The sequence below is a fragment of the Papaver somniferum genome, chromosome 11 (genome assembly GCF_003573695.1).
Source record: "Papaver somniferum cultivar HN1 chromosome 11, ASM357369v1, whole genome shotgun sequence".
In the NCBI taxonomy this organism is placed as follows: domain Eukaryota; kingdom Viridiplantae; phylum Streptophyta; class Magnoliopsida; order Ranunculales; family Papaveraceae; genus Papaver; species Papaver somniferum.
Genome location: NC_039368.1, coordinates 95,029,925 through 95,041,061, shown reverse-complemented (window position 1 = coordinate 95,041,061; position 11,137 = coordinate 95,029,925). Strand labels below are relative to the sequence as shown.

At 40.3% G+C, this 11,137-nt stretch overlaps 1 protein-coding gene across 1 annotated transcript; it reads left to right on the top strand.

Annotated features, from left to right (window-relative positions):
- The first annotated feature begins 364 nt into the window (after positions 1-364).
- LOC113324794 lies at positions 365-2,514 on the top strand. Its single transcript, XM_026573083.1, has 2 exons — positions 365-543; positions 1,792-2,514. The coding sequence occupies exon 2, from the start codon at positions 1,807-1,809 to the stop codon at positions 2,512-2,514; it is 708 nt and encodes a 235-aa protein (XP_026428868.1). The 5' UTR covers positions 365-543; positions 1,792-1,806.
- Positions 2,515-11,137: the final 8,623 nt, after the last annotated feature.

The following is an 11,137-nucleotide window of genomic DNA, read 5'->3' as shown; positions in this document are numbered from 1 at the left end:
CCATTTGACTTATGCTAAAAGATAGAAAAAGCTATCCTGAATAACGTTTTTTAAAGCTATTCAAAATAGTGGTTTTCGTCTTTTAGCACGCTATTCAGAATAGCGTTTTCTTTGAATTCCACATACCATTCTACAAAACCATGAATTATGACTTGAAAAAAGTGTGAAATGTCGCCATTCACACTTTTTCCAAGCATGGAATAAGTTGTATTCCACCGCAATAACCGACAAGCCAAAAAGAACATTCCAACAGCAGCCAAGGTTTGATCAGAAAACAAGCGGTCCAGATTGAGTACCAAAATTACACGTGTAGAATACTAATTCAGGCACTTTAATAAATTTTGGTGGGTACTATATACAATCTCATCTCTATCCTAATGAAAACCCCCAAATTCCAGAAAACAGAAGAAAAAAACTTCCTTTTAGCTCCAATTCCACATAGAGGGGAGATCCACTAATCGCTATCCTCAGCTTTCTCTATCAACCCTGAATCCCGCCATTGGGGGAAACTCATTTCATCCATCTGATCGTTTCATCTCTAAGGTACCCATTCTTTCGGATTAGGGTTAATGTATCGTATAATTTTTTTTTTTTTTTTTTTTGAAGTTCAGAGATTCTTCGAATTATTAGTAAATGGTGTGGTAAGGGAAAACGATTTTGAATTTTGATATTTCTGCGATTTTTGGGTTTATTTTGTGTTTATAGAGTTTTCATATTTGCATGTGGTGTTTCAAGAGTTCTAGGAAACAAAAAAAAATTTAGTGTTAGAATCTTCAAGAATCTGATGTTATGGGGGGAGGCGGGTTGTTACTGTACGTAAGCGATTGCTTGTTATGCTTGTAATTTTGATATTCTTAGAGATGATTTTTAACATTTGAAAATGGATGATGTTAACATTTTACTTTATGCTAATACTTTTGAATTGTTTCAAAGTGACAATATCTACCGTACTTCGGTTTTGGAAATGTAACATTTTACTTTATGTTGTACAATACTATGTACAAGTGGAAGTGATGATTTTCTTTCTCGGCATAATGCTAATTAAGGAAAGCTAGTTGCTTCGAGAAGCTTGTTGATACTAATCAAAGCTTGCATGTTCTTTTTCACATTTTAGCTGCACTTTAAAGTGTTCTGCTTGAATATATTTTTGTGGTCTTATTCCTTACTCTACCCTGGAATAACATTTTGATCAAGTTTTGGAGACATGTCCGCATTTTACAAGTTCTCTTTTTGTTGAATTTGGCACATGTACAAAGAGTAACGACCCATGATTGGCTTCGTCGGTTGGATTAATCTGGTTGACGACCAAATGGAGAAAAGTGGGTGTGGTATGCGTAAAGCCGCTCACTTATGAAATAGGAGTGGGCCTGCTCTTCCTATACGACTAAGCCAAATCTTGTTTTTCATGCTTAGACTAAATTTTATACCTTTTTGTCCGTAGATTATATATTTTATGAAACATTCCATTTAATTAGCGTTTCAAAGATTGCGAGATTCTGATTTTCTGTAAATAAGCCGCTAGGCCTTGGTACTAGATGGTGGAAATTTATTAAATTTAGGAACTGGAACTCTTGGTGCAGTACTTTATTCTTATGGAGATATAATTACTTGATTAGTTTATTATTTCTTTAGGTTAGTAGATTGTTTCTGCGTAGCCTTAGATTTCAAATGAAGATTGTAACCAGTGATTACATCATACTCAGCGACCAGATAACATTTCAAAATTTTCTGTCTACCTTTTTATGTTACATTCACTGGGTGATTTTAATGAACTGTTTGCAATCTTTTCAGAACAAGGGTTTCTGGATGTCAAAGAGAACAGGGTGTTTAACCGATGGAGAGATGGCATATGATAACTCCTCAAGAAATGAATCAAAACGTGCTCACCCGTGGTTTCTTGATGATACGGAACAAGAACCACTCCCCAGCAAGAAGCAAGCAGTTGGATCATCTAACAGCCAGTCGTTTCCAGGGTTTGTAAATCCAGTTCGTTGGGACAATTCTTCTTGCTTTCACTTGGTTCCATCTCGGGGGGTTCCATCTCAATTCGGTGATACATTATTTGGAGTTGAACCAGCAAGGAGTATTGATCTTGGTGCCAGAAGTACTCCATCAAATGGTTTTGAGAATCTAGATGTGGGAAGAAGGGGTATTCAGGACCAGTTTGGAAACGAGGGCGCCATTCCCTTATCAACGACTAATACCATGGAAGATCCTGGGTCATGCTTTAGTTATGGAGGAATTCGAAAAGTTAAAATCAATGAGGTTAAGGAAACCGACCATGGCATGTCTTTTCCGATTGGTGATGCCTTTAATAAAGGGGAGATCAGTACCATATCTTTTGGTGGGTTTCATGATGACTCGGAGATGAACCCCTCTGCAAGAATCATAAGCAGTTACGACATGTTAATGAGTCAGTCATCAGTTCACCAGCCAGAAGTAATGAAGGAAAAAGAGTCAATGGACACGCAGAGAGACATCTGCTGGTACCAGCCAAGTTGTCAATACTTCTAAAACCAAGGCGGAGCCAAAATCAGCTAAGAAGGCACCTCCTGCTAACAACTTCCCTTCAAATGCCAGAAGACTTGTTAGCAACTGGTATGCTTGATGATGGAGTGCACTGTGAAGTAAGTTTCCTGGCCACATGAGTAAACTTTTAACTAGAGCACCCTATAGATAAAGTTGCCGTTTTTTTTGTGTGTTAATTTTCACATTCTGTCAGGAGCTCCACGGAACCATAAAAGGCCCTGGGATATTTGTGCGCTGTGAGAAATGCAATTTCTCTAAGGTTAGCCACTGAATGTGTTACTAGTTCTTACTATACCATCAATGACTTGACATATTAACTGCATCAATGACTTAACATTGTTAACTCAAATGGTCTGTGTAGACATTAAATGCCTATGAGTTTGAGCGCATGCTGGTAACAAAACTAAACATCCAAAACAGTCACATATTCTTCGAAAATGGGAAGACTGTATGTGCGGTGTCAGGTAGGACACTAGGCACACCCCAGAAAATGTTGTTTGAAGTGATTCAAACTGTCACTGGTCTCCACAATCAACACAGAAGAACTTCAATAATTGGAAAGGTAATGCAATGTCCATTCAAGCTTGAAGTATGATTTCAATAACAATAGCATGTCATTGTCTTTTAGTTTCCCTTGGAGGCATCACTTAACCTTTTATGTTGCAGAATCAGATGAAGCGCGACCCGTGAACTAAGCGTATCTACGGGACGGAGGACCTAAGCCAATATTCAGATTAAAGGATCCTGAAATCATGTTCATACTGCCTAGGTAGGGCATCTGTGTGATGATATAAACTACTGTGGGACTTGGTGTTAAACTCAAATTAGTAATTGTTAGTTTATGATCAAATAACCCCAACTTAAAGCACACTAGACTGGAAACCGTGCTCTGTTTTTCACATGCCTCCTTCCCCGTAAAGAAGAACGATGGTCTCTTTCCTGTTTTTGGTCAGCGGGTGGAATATTGTATACTTTTGTTCACTATAGACTGTACAAGAGTCTAATTAGCCCTCAAATAATTGAGGAGTCCATTAACTATCCAAGCTCTAAGAAAGATTATCACACTGCTGGTTGTCATGAATCGAGCATCTGTACATTTTACAGAAAGACAGTTTACAAAACTTGTTTCTCTCTCTAGAAACAAAAATAAACAAAAGAAGCCGTTCTGCGGAAAGCAGACTTTTGTACCTAACTAGTTAGTTATCCAACACACTGATCAAACAATCAAATACGCCCAAGTTCTGACCCTTAGAGCAACCACAGCCATGAGACGGACCAAATACCAAAAGTAAGACTAAAAACCAAAAAAATTTGGTATTCTGGGTGTTCAAGCGCAGTGGTAGAACACCAAATTTGGTGAAGCGTAACTTATACACACGCCCGATGTCAGACGGAAATTATATTCACGTTTGTTGATTAGGCGGCTTATATTATGTGTTTGAGTGAAACGTAGGTATAATGCGCGTTTGATTGAGGCGTAGGTATAATTAACGCCGGATATGGGACGGGGATGGAAAGTGCGTCTACAGGGACGGGGATTAAAAGTGCGTCCCATTTATACACGGAGATATAAAGTGCGTATGTTTCGGGCGTTAATGGCTTATGCGTCTGGGTGAGACGTTTATACAAGATGCGTTTGATTGGGGCGTTTATAGAAGGAGCGTCTGAATGGGGCGTGCCCAAATTTGGGGAGCTGACCTTTGGGATTGTACGGAGATATGCCTCTATAGGTTTAATTAAGAAAAAAAGAGAGATGATTATATGTTTCTCGTTTTAGAAAGCAACGAACGATGAAGGGTAGGGGACCGTATTCCTCCTAATGATGCACCACTGTGACCTAACTTCAACTGCTTCAGATTGCAATCCTCTTTAGTCTGCATTTCATCATCTTTTGGAGAATCCCAAAGGTCAGCTCCCCTACATTACGCCTGCTAAAGTTTTTGGACATTATGTCTTATTCTTGAATTCTTTGGACATTATGTTTTTGGACTAATCCCAAAGACACTTGAATTCTTATTCTTTTGAAGTTCCGGATCTCCAGAACTTAGGAAAAACAACGTACATTAAAGATACGCCTCGCCCAGACGTACATTAAAGTTACGCCCATACCAGACGTACATTAAAGATACGCCTAGACACAGACGCTCACAATACATGCGCCCAACCCAGACGTTATTTATAACTGCGCCTCATTCATACGCCTTTATACATCCGTCCCATTTCAGGCGTAAGTATTAACATCGTCTGACGCGCGTTTGAAGGGGCGCGGAGTTTATACATGCGCCTGACTCATACGGTGATTATATGCTCGCCTGATTGTATACGGTGATTAAACTTACGCCTGGTATCATACGCTCCTAATACTTCCGTCCCACTATATCTTTTTTAGTCTGGGCCGACGACCACATTTGGTCTCAAACCCTAAATTTGGCGACTAAATTTGGGTTTACTCCTCACCACTGCGATACTTTCTGGGACCAAATTTGGGTTTAGTACCCAAATTTGGTCGTGACTGTGGTTGCTCTTAGGCGGCGGCAGAACATGTTTCTATTCTTTCTTTGCCTTTACTCTTCACTTCCTTGCCCGAGAGCATTACGGGCCTCTCTGCCTCTGCTTCTGCTTCATAATCATCATCTTTCCATATTCATTATTAATTTTCAGCACTTCTTTTTCATCAGGTTAGTGTGCTTTCATGCTTGTAAAAATGTTGTATCACCCCTACCTGACCTAACATTACTGCTTATCCCCTAAAAAACTCTCATATATATGTATCCAAGTTGCTCTGGCAGGAGTCACGCCTTCAGTAGTTCTCTCTGTGTCCTAATTAATAAACGGAAGAAATAACTGGTCATCATAAGCTTGGTCTCCACTCTCTCTTTAGTGTTTGCTCTGTACCCTTGAAGATTGGTCGATCTAATGCTTGGAGTGACGATTCAATCTGGCACAACACCCTTGTTTATCAATATATATACGATTATGTTTCTCCTCTTATCCGTACCTTTTTAGTTAAGCTAGCAGCTGGCTGCAACAACTTTTCGGCTTGAAATTTTACCACGCTTGTTGATGGCATGAGCATTCATATTCCTATCGCTGATGAAAGAATATTGTGGGTTCTGACTTTTCAGTTGATGATTGACTTGCTGTTGCTGCTGTTGTGATTTTATTTTTTGAGATGACGTCGTTGTTACGGTTGTTGGCCTGATAATCTTGGTCTTGTTAGATGACAGATGATTCTCAAATTGTACAGAGAATAGAGAAGAAACAGGTCTGTGATCCGAGAATCTCGACTCCCTCTCACATACAACATCTGTTCCACTCCTTCACCTTTCCATTGTTTGTAGGTGAAAACAGTTTCTGCTGGTTTTGGTAAATTCTGTGTGTGTGTGGATGAGAAACGAGTCTAGACCCTAAAAAATATACTGTACGGGAGTACTTTTGATTCGAGAGATCAATCTGTACAACCCTGTCCTAAACCAATAAATGGCCGTTCCAGGCTTGTTTCGGTCACAAAGTGAGGAGAAGGGCTGGTCTTAGGGAGGGAAGCGAAGAAAGTGTTGAGACCAGAATAGTTGATTCTGAAGGTGTGGTGTTTTATGACTTGTATCAGAAAGTAGAACTGGCTAGCTGAATGAAAAGCTATCAGGTGATTTCTGGATACTGTGTTGCTCTCTTGACCAAAACTTGTTTTCTGGTGGAAATAGGTGAAACCTATTTATACAAGTCGTAGTAAAACGTACCCTGGTCTCGTAGGAAGTGGAAACAATTGAGTAGTGGAAGAGCGGGAGTAGTAACGTGTAACGTCAAAATTTATGCTTCTATGATGAAGGAAACGTTTACACCATTACTTCTTGCCATACTAATCTCCCTTCTTCATGACACTTTCTTGTAACGGGCGTATTGCACGTCGCACGCTGTAAACCGCAAGACCAATACCCTGATGAGTATCCCCCAGTTTGTGACATGTTGATGTCTCGAGTGTTTTCGTGGAAAACATGTAGCACTTTGCTACGTGTGGCAAGTTAAAATCAAAAGGCTTGCCGCAGAAAAATAGCGTGTGTGATGCTATTAGGCTTGTCTTGGCTGGTGGCTTGAAACTTGCCACAAGCCTGCCGGCTTGGTGGCGAAATTTGATGGCTGAGATTGCATCTCATGATGAAGGGTAGCCGTTGATTATGGATACCTTCTGTAGAATCCTGGTAATGGCGCAATGGCACCATTGGTGCATGCCAGCGGCATTGCAGCATGGCTGGCATGGCTCGTGCATGTCAATAGCACGGTGGTGCAAGTGTGTGCCTGGCGTAGCTATGGACACTAAATTTAGGCGGCGGGTTGCCTAAAAGTTTCCACAAGACTGTCGGTTCGGTGGCAAACTTGGATAGCTGAGATCGCATCTCATGAGGAAGGGTAGCCGTTGATTATGGATACCTTCTGTTGGAGCCTGGTAATGGCACAGTGGCGCCTTTAGTGCATGCCATTGGCACTGCGACATGGCTGGCATAGTCGTGCATGCCAGTGACACGGTGGAATCACTGGCATAGTTTGTGCATACCAGCGGCATGATGGTGTAAGTGGCGCCTGATGTAGCCATGGCCACGATATTTAGCCGGCTGGTCGCCTAAAAGTTACCACAAGTCTGTTAGTTTGTTGGCAAAACTTGGATGGCTGAGATTGCATCTCATGGGTAATGGTAGCCGTTGATTGTGGCTACCTTCCGTTGGCGCCTGACAATGACACAGTGACATGCTTGTGGCATCGCAACATGGCTAGCATAGTTTGTGCATGCCAGAGAAGCGATGGTGCAAGTGGCGCCTGGCGTAGCCATGGCCACTGGATTTTTGGCACGTTGGTGTTAGATTCAAACGTGGTTTGGCAACATCAGTTTAGTGGCCACATTGATTCCCATGTTCTTGGAGCATTGTTTGGCTCGGTTGGCGCGACAACTTTGCCTGAATTTGGGTTTGGCATGTGGAAACCCTAATTAGCGTATATGGCATGTAGTATGCTAGGTGGCACGTTTGGCATGTGCACTTTGGCATGCCTGTTTGGCGTGTGCGATTGGCATGCTTTTGGCATGTTTGGCATGCCGTTTGGCATGTGCGTTTGGGATGCGTGTTTGGCATGTTTGGAATGCCGTTTGGCATGTGCGCTGACATGTTTGTTTTTGGCATGTTTGACATGCCGTTGGCGCGTTGGCATGGTTTTGGGAAGCCAACTTGGTAGGGTAACCTTTTGACTAAGATTTCCACCCTTTTTAAAGTTGTGGCAGGTTTAGAGCAACCTGATTGGTCAAAGAAAGCAGGGATCCGGCCAAGCATGGACGTGGCCACCCTCTTGGTGCGCGTGGCAGGTTTAGTGCGACCTGATTAGTCGATGGGAAATAGGACCGGCAAGTATGGACCCAGCCATAACTTATGCGTTGTGGCGAGTTTAATGCGACCTGATTGGTCGAGGGAAATAGGGCCGGTTTAGGATGGGGCGTGGCCAATGGCAAATGGCGCGGGTTGGCCTAAGGCATGGCCACGCCTCTCTTTGTTGCTGCTCTTATCCTGCGGCTCCTTGTTTTCTGATTCTGGGCAAGATTTTGCATCTGCTAATCCGTGGCGGATTAATTACCTAGTTTGCCTAGGCTTGATTTCGACAAGCAAGGTCTGATATACTGCGCAAGGCGCAAAATCCCAACTTTTGCAAATTAGTCAGGATAATTGATTGAATTCTATGCGTTGGCACAAAGTTCTTTTAAGTTCGTTTCAAAGAGCAGCATGCTTTCTGATTGAATACCTATTGCAAAGACCTTATCCTTGATATTTGGAATATTCGTGCTACTCTGCTACGAGTGAAAACAAAATTGTCCATGCCATATCAACATTAAGGGTTCAACCGGGGAACATAGCACAGAAAGCATTCAAAGAAACTTATATTAATTGAGTGTAGGCAAGGTACCAAAATTTACAGAATGCCTGGGAATTTTGCTACATGCACTATTCTGGGTAAATTTCATAAGAAAGTATTTAGTTGCTCAATAAATATGCCAGTGAAGAGGTTGACACTCATGGCTCCGTTTCCTTACAGAGTGACGTCACATCAGATGTAAGGTTTTACAATTCTAACCCTAAGCTAAAAACCACCATCAACAACAGGTTATGAAAACAGGATCCTTGTGAAACTCGATAATCTTTCCCTTCTTGACTTCATCATCTTTGTGCCTCCGTTCATTGTGCACACTAAAACAGTAGAACCTTCTGACTTTAGAGAACTATGTATCAAGAGATGACACATGAGTCTATATAAACAAGTTTCATGGAAAACTTATATATGTACGTGCAGATCAGGTGTACGTGCACTCGTGGTCACAACTCTTACGTGGCCAAGGATAATGGAGGATCGAGGCAGAACAAAAGATGAACTTCCAAGAGAAAAATTGCGGAGGAGCAACTACTTGGATGAAGGACAATTAAACAAGAAATTTTTCTCAAGAGAGGATGATCAGAATTTCTTTCAAGAAGGAAAAACTGGAGCGAATCTCAACAGATTTTTAAGATCATCAACTATTCAAAAAAAAAAGAAGATAGCATACAACCTTGACAGCTTTCTCAAGCCAAACTTCTTGAGAACTATGAGCATCCTTCTTTATCTATAAGAGGGATGCTACATTGAGCAATCATGGTATATTAAGATGAGCATATTGCTCATTATTACTGACCTCTTCTTTCTTTCCTTCAAGGGGATTTAGAGAAAATCACACGTCATAGTTGAAGGATTTTTATCAAGAGAGGAAGTAGGAGTACCTGAGCCAGCTGCTTTCCATATTTTTCTTATACCCCGTTTGAGTCTGTTTATGCTGACCTTAAGTTCTGAGACTCAATTATTGATATGTATGAAATCTGGAGCAAGAGTCTTGGATCTGCAACCTTCTTCAGGGAGAGACAAGGAAATCAACCTTTCTTTCTTTCTCATATGCCTTTTTCTCTTTTCAGAGTTATTTAAGAGGTCAGTTGCTCTACTGCCGTTCTTCCTTCTACCATTATCGACAATTTTTGTTTTAAAAGCACGATTAAGAAAAAACTTATCACAGTATTTTTAACTAATGAGAGACAGGTTTAATAACTTCTTTAGACACCCATACAAGAATGTTGTGAAGTTTTTCATTCCTTAAACGAAAAGGGCATCTTCGCTCAGAATGTCATTTATTTCCGCAGTAATAGCTGTTAAAGGAATTATTCTTAGCTGTTCTCATGTGAGTAGGTTTAGAAGGAGCACAATCCTTGTCTTTAGACACATTACAGGATATGAACGGTTTTTCATATAAAGAATTATCAATAGCTTTAACGAAATTAATCTTACTAGATTTTGGAGCGTCTATTCCTTTATAGCCCAGACCACGTGTGTCACGATGTTCTTTACATGCTCCAATCTTAGAAGATAATTTTGTAGAGCTAGAATTGAATTTACGCAGACTCTCTTCTAGTGATTTCACTTTATCTAGAGCAGCTGCAAGGTCAGTCTCCAAGGATTTTTCTTTGGCAAGAAAACTGAGTTCTTTGTTATTAAAACATTTTTGTTGAGAGTCAGATCTTGCATCAGCTTCCGCAAGTCTTTCTTTCAACACAAAGAGATTTGGAGAAGATTGTCACATTCAGACCTTTTTGTGCATACATCTTCTTCACGATCTTTAACTATAGATTGTAAGAATTTATATCCACCATCATATCCTTTAAAGAGTTTTCTCAATTTTTTGTTTTCTTGAAAAAGAGGACCCATGTATTTACTCAAACAAGTTGTTGACTTCTTTTCTTTTAGAGCACGGTCAAACAACTTGATATATTGAGCAACTTCCTCATCAATACTTTGTCCTTCTTCTGAATCACTGTCATTTGAAAGATCATCCAACTGTTCATCAAGGGATTTTTCCCAGTTGAATGCAGATTCAGTCAAGGGAATAGAGACAGATTTTTTTATAGAAACTTCAAGACTTTGAAACTCACCTGAATGACTCTGAACTGATGTTGCGTTATCAGAGATGCTCTTATCCATAGAGTCAGATTGCTACAAACACAGACTTGTAAGGCCTTTAGACGTGTTTGCCTGCTCTGATACCAATTGAAAAAGTGGGGGTACAACAACCACACCCAATATTTCACTTAGCAATTTGTATGGACAAACTCCAATATACTTTCTAGAGAATCAACTAGACAGTCAGACTCAATCTAGATAAAAAGTATGTCAAAGAGTTTATATCTCAATCTCTCGATTTGATATATACTCAAGAAAATAGAAATCTGCGAGTCTTTATCAAATACTAGAGAGATAACTTGGATGGTACCAAAGACCAATATCCAAATGTCAATCAATTTAAATCAACAACCAAAAGGTTGGATATTCTAATTGATTGAACAACCACAACCTGTGATATTTCAATTATATAACAAAATATAATGCGGAATACAAATAACACAGACACCAGAATTTTGTTAACGAGGAAATAACAAATGCATAAAAACCCCGGGACCTAGTCCAGATTGAACAAACATTGTATTAAGACGCTACAAGTACTAGCCTACTACAAACTAACTTCGGTCTGGACTTTAGTTGAACCCCAATCAATTTCACA